Raw genomic sequence first — 20,549 nt, forward strand, 5'->3', positions numbered from 1 at the left:
GTGGCTGGGAAGAGTTGGAAGGAGGTGAGGAATGAGAAGAGGAAGATGAGGAGGGAGAGTGAGAGGAACGAAGCATACGGAAGGTAAGATGAGCTGAAGATGGAAGAAACAGAGGATGACACATGAACAAAGTATCCAGCAAGCCAATACAAGGTTCATGCTAAGTCTGTCCATAGGAGAAAGCTTCTATGTATATAGGCCTACCTATATGAGGTCGTTCGTGTCTATAGGACTGCCCTTGATAGGGAAGATGGGGGGAAATATTCTCTTATTTATAGAATATCCATATATCTTATATACCCAGTCACACCTACACATGTATTTGTCTAACTGAGGCTTGAAAATCTTAAGTGTTTGCCTATATGCTCAATTTTCCACATTGAAGGCATTTGTTTTGTATTCTATTCTTAAAGATCCTATTTCGATCTATTTAATCTGTTATGAACATTCGAAATTCCTGGAAATAACTCGGCCATAATTTTGTTCTTGGTCATATTCTTTTCTGTTCAAAACGTTTCCAAAAACATTTGTACACTTATAAACCAAAAGTATCTCACACTGGCAAGTGAACGATGAGGGACACCTGTCACTGTCATGCTTTTCTGTTCCTCTTTCATACTGTTCTTTGTTTTTGATGTAACTTCTTAAATTATTGTTTTTTCGGGGCGCTGCCGGCGGCTAATAGAAGAGTCTTAGGGATGAAATATTCAACTGGCCTCGACCCAAGTTGCTTTTCTAAATCATTTCTTCACAAATATGAGGACAATATTTTTGTGATTCATTTTCTGTTCAAATCTTTGAAATTTTATTTCGTTTCCATAAGCCTAATGTGTGCGAGGACGTGGGAAATCATTTATTTACAAATGCAATGCTAGTGCACTCTGACCTTCGATGATCGAGTGAGAGTCATGTAAATATCCATCTGTCATTTACAAACATAAACATGCTTAAAAAAAATAATTATTATTTTGTAAATCGCACAATCCAAGTTTATTTTACCTGTCAAGTGTTAATATATAGAGGAGAAGGGCCCCACTGTCGCCTTTCATGACATTGCCCAACGAGGTGGTTGAAGGCTAACTGCTATATTCCCTCACCACCCAACCTGGTTCATCCCTATGTTGAAACTGCGTTCCGAGAGGAAGTCCTTCTCCACCTTCGCCTCTAAACCTGGGAACACCAACCAGCAGCACGCCGGGAATGGGGCCTTAATAGAAGGGGTGACATTAAGCAAATCCTTGAGTCAATTAATGTATGTGAACAGGTACGGGGAAAATGTTGCGAAACGTACATTTAGGGATGATTGCACATGTACACACACACACACACCGTCACGGACTTGTTTGAACCTATCCCCTCTATCCACATCTCCCCCTCCTCCCCTCGTACCTCCCCCCCACCTTCCTCCGGCCATCCTCCAACATTCGTGCTTCTCTCCCTGCCTCCAGCTTCCCCCTACCCACCTCCTCTCAATCCCGCCTGGGGTCAGCTCGTGTGACCTCATAGCGGTACCTGTGACCTTTGGAGGTGTTGCAGCTGTGGCGGAAGGGAGGAGGCCTTTGTGCATGCCTACCTGTATGTGCTTCCCTGGGATGAGTTCCGGTTACTGGGCTCGGTCTCATAGCCATTCATCGAGTGATGAATGGCTGTTTTATTAGCTTCAAGTGTTTTGTCTTAGATTTACCCTATACGTAATTGAAGAAGCTTTTCCTGATATGTCTCTGGGTTACTTAGATGTTCAGGTCTCTGTGTGAGACCTGACCGCACCTTGTGACCAATTGGTCTTTGCTGAGTTACTCATTATCTCTGGCAATCATCAACGTAGAGATCATGTCCCATATGGGTCTTTGCTGTTCACAGTCTCCAGGAACAGTCTGCTGAGCTTGCCATCGTAGGTGAGCTCTGGTGGCGGATCTCTGAACCTGTTGAGGCATGCTTTTTATTTTTATCATGGTGTAGGTTCCATGTTGATACCACAAAATATGGGCTTAAGGCTGACATCATAGGGTGAGGGGGCCCTACCCTGATATCACAAGGATTGGGCTCCATCCTGATATCATAAGGTGAGGGATCCACTCTGATATCACAAGGAATGAGCTCCATCCTGATATCACAAGGTGAGGGATCCACTCTGATATCACAAGGTGGGGGCTCCACCCTGATATCACAGGGTAAGAGCTCCACCCTAATATCACATGGGGAGGGCTCCACCCTGATATCACAAAAGGAGGAGGTCCACAGCCCGAGACAAAGAGTCAAACAAACAGACTGAAACTGAGAAAGAGAACTACTTAAGGGCACACACACACACACACACACACACACACACACACAGTGGTTGACAAATGGAATGCATTAGGGGGTGATGTGGTGGAGGCTCACTCCATACACAGTTTCAAGTGTAGATATGACAGAGCCCGATAGGCTCAGGAATCTGTACACCTGTTGATTGACAGTTGAGAGGCGGGACCAAAGAGCCAGAGCTCAACCCCCGCAAACACAACTAGGTGAGTACACACACACACACACACACACACACACACACACACACACACACACACACACACACACACACACACACACACACACACACATATAGTGTGAGATAAAATGGGGTCAAGAAAGAGAAAAGTGGAACGAGAAGACGGGAAGAACAAGAAAAGAGGGGGGAAAGATAGAGTTAAGGAGGCGAAGAAAAAATAGGAAATCAAAGAATAAAATGGGACAAAAGGTTGAGAAGTTGGGGAAGGAAGGAAAATGGGGAGGGAGGAAGGAAAGTGGAGAGAGAGAGAGAGAGAGAGAGAGAGAGAGAGAGAGAGAGAGAGAGAGAGAGAGAGAGAGAGAGAGAGAGAGAGAGAGAGAGAGAGAGAGAGAGAGTAAAGGAGAAGAGAAGGGAGTGTATAGATGGGTAGTAGTGCAAGGGACAAGGGAGAAGTGAGATAAAGTGGGGGCTAAGCAATGTCGCGATTGGGTCATGGAGATGGAATGTGAGGTGTGTGTCTGTGAGAGAGATGAAGAGTCAGAGACTGACAAAAATTTACAACAGACACAGAGAAAACCAAACACATACAGAATGAAACACCAACAATAGATCGAAATATGCAGTAATAACAAAAACATGAAATAAAAACAATACATACACGTATTTCAGCAATAAAAATAACAAGTAAAAGAGAACTAAAAACAGGGGCATATAATACAACATGCCCCGTTTAACAGCTAAAACAAAAGACACCAAAACATAAACCCAGACCAAACCAAGACCAAAATAGCTGACGACAGACAACAATGGTGTTATACATCTCTCATAAAACAAAAAGAGAACAAAACACTAAATGATGAAGACCTATACATTTAGCAGTTTTTCACGAGAGGTCATAAACACAGCTATTTGTCATTGTTTCACTGTTATTGTCCTCGTATTACTGTAATGATACTCTTGCAAGGCCGGGCGTCTGCTGGTCGGAGGGGGAAAAGAAGAATCTTTCGTAAGAATGTAGTTGTAACAGCTACATAGTTACAACAAGCAAAAACATACTCATGAACTCCTTCTCATGAGGTGGAGGTCACCCCTCTTCATAGGCACGAAATTGAGAAATGGTAAGAAAATTCCGAGAATTGAGGGAACTGACTATGGATATATATATATATATATATATATATATATATATATATATATATATATATATATATATATATATATATATATATATATATATATATATATACATATACATTGATGGAAGTTGACCTTGATGAACATTGGAAGAGAGGTTTATGAAGGACTCGATAAGTTGGAGAGTGATTTGATATACTGATTGACCTGTAACGTAATGAGAGGTGGTTGTGGGAAATTAGACACCCAGAAAAGCTATAGCAGGGGCTCAACCTTGCAGGTATTTCTAGGTGAGTACACACACACACACACACACACACACACACACACACACACACACACACACACACACACACACACAATAAATAAATAAAAACGCAAGCACAAATAGGCGAGTACACACACACACACACATTGGAAATTGAGTGCCCAAATGAGCCACTGAGATATCAGAAAGAACTTTTTTAGTGTCAGAGTGGTTGACAAATGGAATGCATTAGGCAGTGATGTGGTGGAGGCTGACTCCATACACAGTTTCAAGTGTAGATATGATAGAGCCCGATAGGCTCAGGAACCTGTACACCAGTTAATTGACAGTTGAGAAGCGGGACCAAAGAGCCAGAGCCCAACCCCCTCAAGCACAAATTGGTGAGGACACACACACACACTAGCAGCTTGGTCCTGCAGGCACAAAAATAGTAAACACTCACACGGAACAAAATGGTTGTAAGAAATTATACAAACAACGGCTGACAGGCAGGTCCAAAAGCCGAAATTCTGTCCCCCTACATACGATAACAGGTAAGCACTCAACTGAATCTCTCGTCCAGCAGACCCACACAGACAAGCGAGCTCCAAGATAAACAAGTACTCATTTATGATAGCGAGAAACTTATGAAACTACATTAAAATTCACATCAAACATTGATGTAAATTTCACCAGAGGGTTCGAACAAGCCAAAAACTTTGCACCGTAATAGGTGCTCCCCACGATGTATACACTCACTTAAATTGGTAGTGTGTATGTGTGTGTATACTCACTAAGTTTTGCTTGCCGGGGGGAAGGGGGAGGATGCGGGGGATGAGCTTTAGCTCTTTGATCCTGCCTCTCATCCTTCAATCATCTGGTGCACAGGTTTCTTGATTCAGTCAAATCTACATTTGAAGCTGAGTGTTAAGTCTACTTCATTTCTTAGTGCATTGCGTTTGTTTACGATGAAACTGATTGTTATTTTTGCAATGCCTTTGCAACTCATCTTGATACTAAGTTTCCATTTTTTTGTCTCCTACTTCGAGTGGCTCCCAATTAATTTAGCCTATCCTTGTCTTCCGTGTCAAAGCACTTGAGTACTTTGCAAGTGGTGATCAAGTCTCCAATAACTCTTCACCTATTTAATAATGTGAGAAGTGAGTGTAGAGGAAAGAAGAAATTATGAAATGGACTAAAGGGAAGATTTGAAATGGAGAAATAATAAAGAAGAGAGGAAGAAACGTGGAAGGTGGCATGGAAAAAAAAACAAAAAGGAACGCTGCTATAAAAGAGAGAGTAGAGAGGAGTAGGTTTTAGAGATTTTAATGCACAAACTTTCCTGTACAAAGGGGTTTGATCTACAAGGGCAACAACAGCCAGTGCTACTGTTAACAGGCATTCCTGCTTAACAGAAATTTTACTTCTATTAATTTCTGTAACTTCTGTGACTAGCAATTAGTGCTAGTATTGCTAATACTTCTAATACCATTGTTGCTAAAATTATTATTACTGTTGTTAATGCTACTCGCTAATTACCCAATACTTTGCGGTACATAAGGTTCAAGTTTAAAAACTTCCTGTAATCACAGAAATTATCTTGTTATTTCCAGCATGTCATCTTCCTCTTTTGTGTGACCTGGATGCCCATACACCTCTAATAGGGGAGAGTAACAGCTGTGGCTCTTCTCTTGCAATGAACGATGCGTTATTTTCATGCTGTGTTCTGGAATGCATTTTGACACTCACAGATTCATTTCACGTCCATGTATATCAACTATGATTATTCTGTTTAGAAATCCCGATATCTTTTCCGTGATCTTTTGCTAACCTATTTTTTGGTTACAGTAAATCATTCAATTATCAACAGTCTCTTTTCTTTTTTATGGTGATATTTTCATATATTTTTTGTAATATATTCACCACCAATTCTCTCCTAATTTGTTTGTCAAATAAATTAAAGAAGGTAATGCCATATTACTGTTTCTGGCTTCTCCTCAATTACTTCTTATTTACAAGGGCTTCCAAGGGCTTCACCAGCACAAGAACGCCAATAACCTCGGCCCGGATTCATTAAGCAGGTGTGTACCTACTTGGGGAACTTCTCCCTTCTTTACTCGTTGTTTGCAGTTTAGTCGAGATTCAACAAACTGTTTACGAACGTTGATCACCGTAAAACCTCCCTTTCCGGTTAATGACCAGGAGCCAGATTCACGAAGCATTTACGCAAGGACTTACGAACGTGTACATCTTTCCTCAGTCTTTGACGGCTCTGATTGTATTTATTAAACAGTTTACAAGTATGAAAACTTCCCAATCAACTGTTGTTATTGTTATCAACAGCCTCCTAGTGCTTCGAAGCTTATTAACTGTTTAATAATTGTAAACAAAGCCACCAAAGATTGAGAAAAGATGTACAATTTCGTAAGTGCTTGCATAACTGCTTCGTGAATCTTGCCCCTGATCACTCGTAGCTTTATGTAAACCGGACATACGTCAAGTTTTCTCCACTACACAACACGGTGCTAAAGATATAATCCATCAGCGAGCACTTCTTCCCAACAATATACGCTCTGCATATTTTTAACGTATTAAATATGCATTTCATAACAATACAAATAGATAACTTCACCGGTAGATATTTTATAAACTTGTAGGGAGTAAATAGTTGCTTCTGCTCATTCAGACTTATTGAAGACTATATATATATATATATATATATATATATATATATATATATATATATATATATATATATATATATATATATATATATATATACACACACACCACAATTAAAAAACAAGTCACTGGTACTCCTTGCATAAACAACCCGGGAGAGGTATGTTACGACCTCCACAGCAGCTTACGGCTGGAAGTAAATTTTATTCCTGAGCACAAGACCAGAAAATAAACTATGTCTATGCACCGAAAAGTGGGCTTAAACATTTCGGTGAATACGTGAAACTCGTTTCGTTATAAACATCAGCTGACATGAAACTTATGTGATTGGTCAATTTTCCAGCTGATCCCACTATGTGATTACCTAAGAGATGAGACCATCAAATGCTAGTTTCCGTTTCACTCTGATTTGTTAAACGAAAAGCTGTATTGACGTCTCTATCGACATGCAGATGAATTAATTAATCCTTAACAAATCGCAAAGATCCTTTCCTGAATGTTGCGTAGGAGTATACCAACAAGCTTCTAAGATCCTGTGATACAGTTATTTAAGAAGAAATACATGTCGTTAGTAAATCCTGGTTCAGGATACACGGGCGACTTGCCTCCTTGTTTGATCATCTTAATTATGCTTCTGATACGAGTAAATACAAAGGTATTTGCTATTGTATGTATGCTATTGCTCCCTCATGCTCATACGCGTCGTGTTAGGATGTTTCTTTCGCTTGTCTTCAGTAGTCCATATCTCCATGTCACATGTAGTCTTCGTGGGTATGTGGACCTACCTACATGTAGGAACAGGACCTAAAACCGCCAATTAAACTGTCGCTTGTCTCATCTTCGAATTCATTGTTGAAACGAAATGGAAGATTCTCGAGTACAGTAAAGTAAGAATACTAGAGAGTAGTGCCAATGGCTGTCTACTAACCACCAACAGCTCTAGTGTCAAATGGGTCACCGCCGGCCTCTGACAACATTCACAGCTTCACGAGGTTAAATGGTCACGTGCTTTTAACAATTGAGCACATATTAGTAATGTGTTAAAAATGCGCTGATAAAAGAACAACTTTCCTTAACAATTGACTGAAAGTTAAAACAAAGAAGGAAATGTCGAAACGTTGATGAACTTTCCAAAAGACAATAAGTTACTTACACAATAAAATAAGATGTATACAAAGAATGACCATGTTTAGAGAGAAACACCACGACACACAGATACAACATCATGACCACACAAACTACGACTAAAACAACAAAAATATGCTATAATCACAATTTTCTGTAGTGGTGAAAAGGTCTGCCAGCTCCTCCACCTCTTGCTGTGGGGTCGTTGTTTCCCCTCCACTACCACCACCACCACCACCATTCACACCACCATTACTACCACCACTACTACCACCACCACCACCGTCATCGCCTCCTCCTCCTCCGCCGTCGTCCTGGGCGGTGGAGAGCCTGAAGGCTGGAGCAGGCGTGATGTTTCCCTTATGGGCGCGTCGTAGCAGCAGTTGGGCAATAATTTCTTTGGGCGTCGGGTTCCGTACTGGAATGACGAGAGAACCAGTGTCACTACTACTGTACACGTACCATGCCACAGACTTGTATAATATTGACTTTGATAAATACATTCCAAATTCTTTATTTTTTATTTTTTTTGTTTACCTCATATTAAAACATTTGACTTTCAATTGACAGAATTCTAGGGTGTGATGATATTTTATTGACTGATATATTTTACATTTTCTTTATGAGATTTCAGCTCACGTGAGGCGCTTTAGACTAAGATATATAAATACATTATATATATATATATATATATATATATATATATATATATATATATATATATATATATATATATATATATATATATAATATATATATATATATATATATATATATATATATATATATATATATATATATATATATATATAAATATATATATTCAACTCAGCAACAATTCTATCAAAAGTTAATTTAGAATTTAACATCAACAACAACCGCATTTAAGGAGAAAAAGTTCCGAGAGATGAAAGGAAAAAGAAGCATTGAGGTAATTCTTATATAATAGAGTAAACAAGAGCAACAGAAGCTTAAATTCAGGCTAGATTATCTTGCGGTTGAAAGGAATGCTGAACACGGGGAATACTGTGGAACACATGACGGTTCAATGGAACTCTGTGGTACACTGTGGTACATGGGAACACTATGGAACTTCCCGACGCCCAAAGATAAACAGTTGTATGTACATAAACACACACATGCGTAGTTAATTAACTGGACCAGGTGGCCAAACTTGATGTATAGCATTAATTCCTCACATATCAATCTATTTAATAGATTGTGTTTCTACCTGTCCACGTTTGGAGACTAGTCGCTTAGCGTTACCCCTCAGCCAACCTGTCAGGATGACACATAGGTGGTTGGGGAGTGCCATAGATCGGCTGGGGTGGGATTCCATTTGTCTCTCCTTGACAAGAATCAGCACCTGTTGCGACCCAAAACGACTTATATAGTTTTGCAACTCTTCGCAATATCTCAAATGACATACAACCGAGTCACAACATTTATAAAAAATTTATCTTGTTACAACGTGGCATCACAGTAAGAATAGGTAAAAATAATATTGAGGTTATGTTGTATGTTTTCTGGCACTGCATCTTCTGGGAAGGTAAGGGGAGTGGGGGAGACAGAGACAGAAAGACAGACAGGCAGACAGATAGGCAGATATACAGACAGACATATACAGATAAACAGACAGACAAAGACCTGGGCACCACCGAATATCCCATCCAGTATTATAGACATTATTAATACTACTATTATTAAAATATTGTTAATAATGTTTTGTGTTAGTATTAGAATTAATAATACAAATATTTTAAGTTTTAATATTTTAGCTATTTTATTATTTATCTTATTTAATATTACATATATTATTATTATTATTATTATTATTATTATTATTATTTACTGCCTTTTTCTTACTTCCTCAGACGATTACTTGATCTCAATGACATAAGTAGAGGATTGATGGATTGATCGGTTGATATGTGTGAATGAGTTGATGGAAAGTTGTGTATGGGTCGGATGGTAGTGGATAGGTCAGTTGTGTGTTGGTTTAAGCTGAAAACTGTGGAGATAGATGGACTGTTGGAAGGGTAGAGAAAAATATATAGACCAACTACATGCTACTGAAACATTCCTTATCACAACTGGTGTTAAGAACCAGGGTTCTCCGGCCTTCCTAGTCATGCTATCATACGATGGGTGTCATATTATGTGTTTACACTTAATCAGCTGCTTCATTCACAAAATATATCCCTCACACACCATGTGTTTATGTGTGTGTGTGTGTGTGTACATACTCACCTAGTTGTATTCATATCCAACTATATATATATTATATATATATATATATATATATATATATATATATATATATATATATATATATATATATATATATATATATATATATGTCGTACCTAGTAGCCAGAACGCACTTCTCAGCCTACTATGCAAGGCCCGATTTGCCTAATAAGCCAAGTTTTCCTGAATTAATATATTTTCTCTATTTTTTTTCTTATGAAATGATAAAGCTACCCATTTCATTATGTATGAGGTCAATTTTTTTATTGGAGTTAAAATTAACGTAGATATATGACCAAACCTAACCAACCCTACCTAACCTAACCTAACCTATCTTTATAGGTTAGGTTAGGTTAGGTAGCCGAAAAAGTTAGGTTAGGTTAGGTAGGTTAGATAGTCGAAAAACAATTAATTCATGAAAACTTGGCTTATTAGGCAAATCGGGCCTTGCATAGTAGGCTGAGAAGGGCGTTCTGGCTACTAGGTACGACATATATATATATATATATATATATATATATATATATATATATATATATATATATATATATATATATATATATATATATATATATATATATATATATATATATATATATATATATATAACCTTGTCTTGTATTTGGCTAGATATGGGTTCCACGCATGAGCCGCATACTCCAAGACTGGGCTGACGTACGTAATAGACTGGCCTGACGAACGTGATACACAGCAAGGTTCTGAATGATTCCCGCACAATTACAAATTTGTTCATTTGATTCCTACACACATTCTTAAAGGCAAACCTAGCATATGCCGCTAACGATTACACAGTGCTTCCGTTGCCTTCTTTAGTACCCAAGGGGATATCTTTTCAGGGATCACGCCTTTTGTCACATGCAGTTCCAGAAGGTATTAACCCCTTAACCCTTTACATTTGTCATTTAAAGGGTTATGCCTGTGTGGGATTTTACAAGTACTTTTGCCAGAAGGAAATTATTACAAGTCATAGTTATGTCATCGCGTCGATCCCTCCCCCACCTCAACCACGCTCAGCGGACGATGTCAAGGCCCTTTTGTAAATGGAATTAACGAAGAAAATTGCATTCATAACCGTTTAAACTCACGTTACCTCGTTTGGGTAATGGGTTTGATAAGGCGTCATTAGCCTGACTTCCCATCCCAGGGATGTGTAAACACGGGGGGGGGGGGGAAGGAGGGGGGGGGACTGAAGGATGCTGCACTTAAGGCTGACAAGTGCTTTTACCTGGTCATTGTTAGAGAGTCTTACACACACACCTGAGTACGTTACAGCACTACTGACGTCATGGGGTGAACGATTGTGAGCCCGGCTTTCTCCCTCTCCCTCTCCTTCTCCCTCTTCCTCTCCCTCTCCCTCACACACCACTCACACTTTCTATCTCGAAAACCGAATGTTACCATAATATGAAGAGGCGTATCAGACGTATAATCACTATGCATATTTACCTAGACGGTTTGGCTCACCAGCCAATAGCGTTCTCTCTCTCTCTCCATTAGAAAACGGAGTGAGTACCTTCCTCCTCTCGAGGGGGCACCGCAGTAACTCACAGAGAACGAGCTCCGCTATAATGGCATTATTTAAGCTCCGTATATTATGTCTCACCTTTCCCGACGCACCTGTGGCATGACACCTGTAACGAGACACGAACCGGTGACGTGAAGAAACATGATGCTGTTTCGCAAACGAGCATTGTGTACTGGAGTGCTGGATCGTTGTGTACCGGATCATTGTGTACTGCAGCACTGTTTAATGTATTCTGGGACAACTAAATCCTCGGGCAACGCTGGTCTATGCATAGACAGACCCCCCAGAGATGCAGCTATACATTTCAACATACGTTGTATTCAATATCAGTATGTTCTGGTCTACAAATTAACAAACAGGATGTTTAGGTTCTGTGTGTGATTATACGGAGCTGCGATTCGAACAGAAGTCGCCCACGAAACACTGTTCGAGGAATGTTCCGCATATCACAGCCCGTCCTCCAAACAAAGATCCAAAAGTGATTCCATGCACCCGCCAAACCCCCTGTTTATGAATGAAAAGCGGTTTACAAACGACTCACAACTGCTGACGTTCGAACACTTCCGGAACAAGTGCTTCACTGACGAATTTTGTTCGAATCACAACGCTTTAAATGCTTCACCCACGTACTACAAATACAAATAATCGCCAACAGAACCTAAACACCTAACCTAACCTATCCTATACCTATATATACACAATATGCTAATATATATTATAATATTATTTTATACTTGAGAAAATTTCCGTTTTGAATGAACAGCATGTTAAAATTTATGAATGCGTCTGTGGGGTTGACCGCTGTATGTAATGGACTTGAGTCGAGGACGGGTTGCATATCATCAGTCGTCAGTCGTGTGTAAACCGTTTTCATTCATCAACGAGCAGTTAAGGTGTTTGAGAGATTATCGTATATATAATGTATATATATTGGTAGGTGGGTCCACCACCACACACACAAAAACATCTTCTTTTCATCAAAGATGTATAACTGTGATTGACAGTTATCAACGTAGCTAGATTAACGAATGTTTAACCTTTGTTGATGAGGACGGTCTGCGCACAGCCTGTTAATCGATAATAATATGGGAACAGTGGCAGAAACAACAGGAGCAAGAAGATCAATGAGATGGCGTTGACCTACAGCAACATGAAAGAAAAATCAATGTGCAACTTCAACAAACACAACAATAGGGCTTTCTGAAGCCACAACAAGCAGAAAATGACACCAATACAGCCGGAACTTATCCCAGTGGTCAGCTCTCTCTCTCTCTCTCTCTCTCTCTCTCTCTCTCTCTCTCTCTCTCTCTCTCTCTCTCTCTCTCTCTCTCTCTCTCTCTCTCTCTCTCTCTCTCTCTCTCTCCCTCTCTCTCTCTCTCTCTCTCTCTCTCTCTCTCTCTCTCTCTCTCTCTCTCTCTCTCTCTCCCTCTCTCTCTCTCTCTCTCTCTCTCTCTCTCTCTCTCTCTCTCTCTCTCTCTCTCTCTCTCTCTCTCTCCCTCTCCCTCTCTCTCTCTCCCTACCTTCCCAGTCTTTCTATCACAGTCTCTCTGCCCTCCTCTCTCTCTGTCTCCCTTCCTCCCTTCTCTCTTTATCTATCTCTCTCACTTTACAACTCATTAATCTCTAGGAGTGAAAGAGAAAAGGAATGTGCTACAGAGAGAGAGAGAGAGAGAGTCAGGGAGAGAGAACAAGTGAAACTCGTCTCTGGACCCTGGGTAGCCTATCACCACCCTCACACGTTCATTATTTGTATTTTTTTTTTCTGGCCAGACGTCTTCGCCACTATGGGAGGTGGGGGCCCTTTCTCCTCCTCCTCCTCCTTCTCTTCCTGCCTCTCATCCTTCTCCATTTCTACCTTACCTCTTCTTTCCGCTTTAGATCTCTCTCTCTCTCTCTCTCTCTCTCTCTCTCTCTCTCTCTCTCCCAGGTTTTATTACTCGTATATATTTTCCTTTCCGTTTTCGATTTCTTTAACCTTCTCTCGAAGACAAGATGAACCGTTTATATGTTCTCATTTTCGTTGAAGTTTTTTTTCTTCTGTCTCAGTATCGTATTTTTAGTCCTCGTCCTCCTGATCATCATTCTTATAATCATCGATCATCGCCATCACCAATGTCATCTTTATCACACAGCTCCATGACTACTTTCTTCATCAGTTCCATTTTTGGAGCTAAATTTCCTATCCTTGCCACCATCACGACCACTACCACCATGACCACCACCACCATAACCACCACCACCACCATAACCACCACCACCACCATAACCACCACCACAACCACAAAATCACCACCACCACCACAACCACAACCACCACCAACACCAGAACCACAACCACCACCATAACCACCACCACCACAACAACCACCACCACCACAACCACCAACACCACAACCACAACCACCACCTTAACCACCCTCTTAACCACCACCACCACCACCACAATCCCCATCACAATCACCAAACAATAACATCTCCACAATCCTCACAATCACCACACAGCAAAGGAGAAATGAGCACTGAGGATACGCGGCACTGGCATGGACTCCAGCCCTTGTCAGATGCAAAGCTAAAATTGCAAAAGTTTGAGGATCATAATAAAACTTTTACCTGGATTAAGATGAATAAAACTACGAGGATAGGTTAAAGTGGCCAAAGAAATGAACATGAGAGAAGGAGCAGATGGAGATATGATTACTGCGTAGAACGTTCTGAGGAAAAAAAGACAAATAGTGAAATAAAAAACCTTTCTAAATTGAGAGAAAATAGGACAACACAACAGTGGTGAAATCTGCAAACACAGCGAGTCAAAGGCGACTGATGGCAGAAAAAGAAAGTTTAGCAGGCACGACTAATTGTTTACTTGTTCCCAAATTATTTAAACACTTGTCGTACTATAGCCATACCAAATATACAATAGTAAACCTACATCCGAGCGTAACAGTACGCAACATAAAAAGCGTAACAGTACGTAACACTCGAGCGTAACACTCCATTACAACCAGACGGAACAGCACGTAACAGCTAGACGTAACAGGGAGTCACACTATGCACGAAAGTAAATTAAGGGGAGTTGTCTCATCAACTGAAAGTTTCCCTTCGTGCCGTGTGGATGGTTTCTGGGGGTTGGTGCACGACTCAGGTACGAGGCGAGTCTTACCCAATATGAGATGAGCTCGGAAACAGCTGCTTCTACTTGGAAACTTAACACGTCCAAAATTGACCAGAACACCTTTTGTATATATTCACTTCTATTAGGAGAGTGAAAATTCACGTGTGCCAAATAGATTTGGATGGGTGATGTCAAATATATATATATATATATATATATATATATATATATATATATATATATATATATATATATATATATATATATATATATATATATATATATATGTATATATATATATATATATATATATATATATATATATATATAAAAAAGGCTTGTTCGCATTTGTGTTCCTCACGTGTGCCCCAAAGAATAAGGTGATTTGATAAAATGCTATGCCCAAGATTACTATCCGAGTGCCGGCGGTGGGGTGGTTCAAATAGCCTCGGCTATCACCTCATTATGTCCGGTCGTGATGGTGAAGTGGATTAAGGCGTCTTGTACATACCAGTTGCGTTGCTCCTGGGAGTATGGGTTCGAGTCACTTCTGGGGTGTGAGTTTTCAGTTGCATATTGTCCTGGGGACCATTCAGGCTTGTTCGCATATATATATATATATATATATATATATATATATATATATATATATATATATATATATATATATATATATATATATATATATATATATATATATATATATATATATATATATATATATTTCTTTTGTAAACAAACTTTTTCAAACATATAAAACTCATCATGATTACGCAAACAGAGCAGCAAAATTAGTACGTAGCAATGAGATACTTTAACTTGACATTGGCACTTAAATTTCTGTTATTAAAAACTATAGTGATCCCAACATTGTTTATGACAGGAGTAAAAGTACCCTCAGAAGCATGGGAAGCACCACCAAAATAAATTAGGGTATACTAAGATCTAACACCTATACATATGAGAAGGACAAACGTTGACTGAAGAGTATAACAGTTTTTTATCTAAAAAAAATCAGAGCATTCCTGAGTATGGCTCCATTCCTGTGTTCAGTAAATGGGCCATAGTCTCCAGAATGATTTAACGGAATTTTCAGTATATATAATACACATGTGAGGAATATTTTTAACGCAATCGGCCAATTCGTCAAACACACATAGACACATGTGTGCGCGCGCCCACACACACAAACAAATACACACACACATAATCTGTGTGTGATTGACAGTTGAGAAGCGAGACCAAAGAACCAAAGCTCAACCCCCCGCAAACACAATTAGGTGAGTACACACACACACACACACACACACACACACACACACACACACACACACACACACACACACACACATACACACACACACACACACACACACACACACACACACATTGATGTGGTGGAGGCTGACTCCAAACACAGTTTCAAATATAGGTATGATAGAGCCCCGTAGGCTCAGAAATCTGTACACCAGTTGATTGACGGTTGAAAGGCGGGAACAAAGAGACAAAGCTCAACTCCCCCAAACACAACTAGGTGAGTACAACTAGGTGAGTACACCGAAAATATACACTCCACAACCTTAGTACCAAATCAATATCCCAAAATATTGCAACTTGAAAAAGCCAATGAAAAAAAACACCAGTTTCTACAGTGTTTTGAAGAAGCGCAGCCTTTGAGAAGACCAAACTTACTTCCAGAAGAACATAAAGAACAGAGAGACAAACAGGATTAATTATTTGACATCCAGAGAGAGACTCAACAACAAGTTTAAATCGCAATAAATACACACAGGGGGAAAAAATACACGAAATCTATACATACAACAAGAGTTTTTGTTTACCTGAACGTAGAGTACAAGGGGTAAACTGCCCTTTGATGTCAAAAGCTTCTATACAGGTTTTCAAAAAGGCTTGAATAGGTATTTTGAGAATATAACTATAGGTGAATACTCTCAAAATTCTGACTGTAACTTATGTAGTGTTGTAGTTTGAAGTGTACCTCTTGCTGCCGTGTCCCTAAACTTGTGTCCCTGCTGTGGTGTATCTATTGTATTGTCCCCCCTGTTGTAGTGCCCCCTATTGCAGTGTCTCTGCTATTGTATCTCCGTTATAATGCACCGGATCCAGAATCCCTCTCTTGTAGTGTACCCTTTAAGTTCCCCTGTTTTAGTGTCCCTGTTTTTGTGTGTTTGTAATAGTGTCTACGTTGTTGTGTTGCTGTTGTTGTTTCCTTGTTGTAGGGTTTCTGTTGTAGAGTCTCTGTTATAATGTCCCTTTTGTACTCTAATGAAAAAAGTCTTGGACCAATAAGTCTTCGACCAACAGGTCTTGGACAAATAAATCTTTGACTAATAGGTTTATGACCAATATGTCCAAGAGAAGTATGTCTTAGACTAATAAGGCTTGAACCAATAGGTCTTGATCCATCGGATCTTAAACCAATAGATATCAGGTCAATAGCTCTTGGACAAATAGGTATTGGAACAATTGCTATGGACCAAATTGTCTTTTCCTTTGTAATCTCTCTCCCTCTTTCTCCCTCCCTCAGCTCTTCTCCACTCTTCTGAATTGACTTTCTCAGATAACAATGCATTTTATGCATTTTTTTCCTGATCCATCGCCTTATTCTTTCTCTCACCACTTCTGCCTATATCTTCCTCCTCCCTCTGCCTCTCATATATATATATATATATATATATATATATATATATATATATATATATATATATATATATATATATATATATATATATATATATATATATATATATTTTTTTTTTTTTTTTTTTTTTTTTTTTAAACCTAGAAGGGGTACCACCTCTGGTGCAAATGTAGGGACCCATAGCCTCAGAGAAGAAAATAAAGAGTACTCAGAGAAGACCTTTTGGATCCTCACTGAACACTTTGATATTTTCTTCTCCTACCACCCCTATTCTTTTGTTAATATACATATATATATATATACATATATATATATATATATATATATATATATATATATATATATATATATATATATATATATATATATATGTATATATATATATATATATATATATATATATATATATATATATATATATATATATATATATATATATAAATTCTTCCCTTTCTCTTCTTACTGACATTTATCAGTCTTCCCTCTCTCCTCTCCACACCTCTCCTCACCCCCAGCAGGAAGTCTCTGGTACTGTAATTACTTATGAAACTTCAACTTCCTGGTCATGAAAAGTTAACATGAAAGAGAGGTGAAGAGAAGAGGAGGAGGGACATAAGAGGGGTTTGGAGGAGACAGGACAAGAGAAGAGGAGATAGAGTGAGAGAATATGAGAGGAGAAAGAAGATGAAATAGAACGAATAAGGAGTAAAGGAGAAATGATATGATGCTAGAAGAGATAAGGAGAATGAATAAGAGGAGAGAAGACCGGGTAAAAAAAGACAGAAGTAAAGAAGAGTAAAGACACGGGAGAGAAGAGAAAGGGGAAGGAAAGATGAGGAGAGAAAACTTAAGAAAACATAAAAATAAGAATAGATAAGAAGGAATAGGAGTGAAGATGGACAGAATAATGGAGATAATATATATATGGGATGGAAGAAATCCCAAAAACAATAAGAAGGAGGAGAAGGAAGGAGAAGGAGAAGAAGGAGGAAAAGGACAGATGGCACTAGACACACGAGGAAAAGAGGAGAAAGAAGTTGTTGGGAGAAAGAGGGACAAAAAAGTCGAAAACATCTTATCTTCCTCCAAGCCGGATAAAAGCACCTTCGAGGTCTTCCACAACAACTCTAAATGTTTTAAGGATTAGCCCCCCCCCCCACACACACACAAGCAGAGACAGAGAAACAAAATATTTTATAGCAGTCATTGAATATCGCTTATATAAATTTTCTCTGCTCTCTCTCTCTCTCTCTCTCTCTCTCTCTCTCTCTCTCTCTCTCTCTCTCTCTCTCTCTCTCTCTCTCTCTCTCTCTCTCTCTCTCTCTCTCTCTCTCTCTCCATGCTCCTCCTCCTCCCCTCTCCTCAGTCACTGGTCTCAGGTAAAAGTAGAGTAACGGGTGAAGCTGACTTGGCAAGGTCGTGGGGAGGGGGGGTGGTAGAGGGGCAGAAGAGTGGGAGCCGGAGGTAGGAGGAGGAGAGAGAGAGAGAGAGAGAGAGAGAGAGAGAGAGAGAGAGAGAGAGAGAGAGAGAGAGAGAGAGAGAGAGAGAGAGAGAGAGAGAGAGAGAGACTGCGTTGGGAGGTATATAACTTTAATTGGTCAATTATAGCATCTTTGTTGTTAATATCTTATTATTACACGATTTATTTTCAGGATCAAACTAATGTGTGTGTGTGTGTGTGTGTGTGTGTGTGTGTGTGTGTGTGTGTGTGTGTGTGTGTGTGTGTGTGTGTGTGTGTGTGTGTGTGTGTGTGTGTGTGTTTGTGTGTGTGTGTGTGTGTTTTAGTGCTTGTATGTATTTGTGAACACGACGAAAATACGATCATATGGAACATCAGCAAATCACAGAACACACACACACACACACACACACACACACACACACACACACACACACACACACACACACACACACACACACACACACACACACACACACACACAAACACACACACCTGTTAGTTGAACTTCTGGAGACCAGAGCCTGCAGGCTGACCCCCCCCTAAGCTGCCATCCACATCACAAACATCTGTTCTCCCTCATATGCCAAATACCGCCGCGAATACCAACTACCGCGTGCTAAAGGCTGGGTTACGAAACTTCAATTGTGTCTGAGTCCCTTTTGCCCATTCTGGTACGGAATCCCAATTACTGTTTGCATGGTTAATGTTTTGGAGAGCTTGGTGATCATTTGGAGCTTCGCTTGTTTACTTGTCATCTAGATTGGATTGCTGGCACTGATCTCCAGCTCCTGGCTCCCGCCTTTTTTTCAGTATTGGTCATTTTAGGCATGGATCCCAAGAAATGTGTTTCGTTATCTTTATCATTAAATATCTGGATGAAGATGGTGTTCACTCCTCTTTTCCTGTTGAGCTATCCACATGCCGACTACCACAGTCCAGTGAAGGAATACATTAGTCAATACATCAATACATTAAAGGAATACGCCGACAGTAAGTCGGCGCTGAAACGGGGCTGAAAGAAGCGACGACGTTTCGGGTCTTCTTAGACCATTCTCTAGTGATACTAGCTCAAGATGGACCGAAACGTTGCCAGTACTTTTATTTTCAGATGTGTGGGTTAGGAGTTTAATATTATTGCCGGTAAAGCCGGGCACAGTTGCTGATGTCTTGTGACACCTTTTAGCAAGGCTTACAGCTTCTTCTACCCACGCCTCACTCCCCTCGTTGTCCCTGGAATACGATCCACCAAAATGGTTTATGACCAGGTCTCCTAATTAGAGCTGGGCGTATAGTAGCAAACATTTTAAAAGGTCGGTGCCCAATCGCTCATTCAGGCTGATTTTGCTGGGTGTGGTAAGCTAAAGTCACTCTCTCTCTCTCTCTCTCTCTCTCTCTCTCTCTCTCTCTCTCTCTCTCTCTCTCTCTCTCTCTCTCTCTCTCTCTCTCTCTCTCTCTCTCTCTCTCTCACTCTCTCTCTCTCTCTCTCTCTCTCTCTCTCTCTCTCTCTCTCTCTCTCTCTCTCTCTCTCTCTCTCTCTCTCTCTCTCTCTCTCTCTCTCACTCTCTCTCTCTCTCTCTCTCTCTCTCTCTCTCTCTCTCTCTCTCTCTCTCTCTCTCTCTCTCTCTCTCTCTCTCTCTCTCTCTCGCTCTCTCTCTCTCTCTCTCTCTCTCTCTCTCTCTCTCTCTCTCTCTCTCTCTCTCTCTCTCTCTCTCTCTCTCTCTCTCTCTCTCTCTCTCTCTCTCTCTCTCTCTCTCTCTCCTTTCTTTCTCATAAATGTTATCAATCAGTCAATCTCTGTCCATGTCAGTGATCTTGTATGTCATCAGGTTTGCTTATATTCTTGTCTT

The 20,549-nt window shown here is 39.9% G+C and overlaps 1 protein-coding gene across 2 annotated transcripts in view; it reads right to left on the bottom strand.

Annotated features, from left to right (window-relative positions):
- LOC123747495 (mannose-binding protein C) overlaps positions 1-20,549 on the bottom strand; it is a 69,718-nt gene that overhangs the window by 40,007 nt on the left and 9,162 nt on the right. For both annotated transcript variants that reach the window (XM_069332389.1, XM_069332388.1), the window contains exon 2: positions 7,819-8,088. In XM_069332389.1, coding sequence (XP_069188490.1) covers positions 7,819-8,088 — 270 coding nt within the window. The remainder of the gene's footprint in view (positions 1-7,818; positions 8,089-20,549) is intronic.

The sequence above is a fragment of the Procambarus clarkii genome, chromosome 27, assembly GCF_040958095.1.
Source record: "Procambarus clarkii isolate CNS0578487 chromosome 27, FALCON_Pclarkii_2.0, whole genome shotgun sequence".
NCBI lineage: Eukaryota > Metazoa > Arthropoda > Malacostraca > Decapoda > Cambaridae > Procambarus > Procambarus clarkii.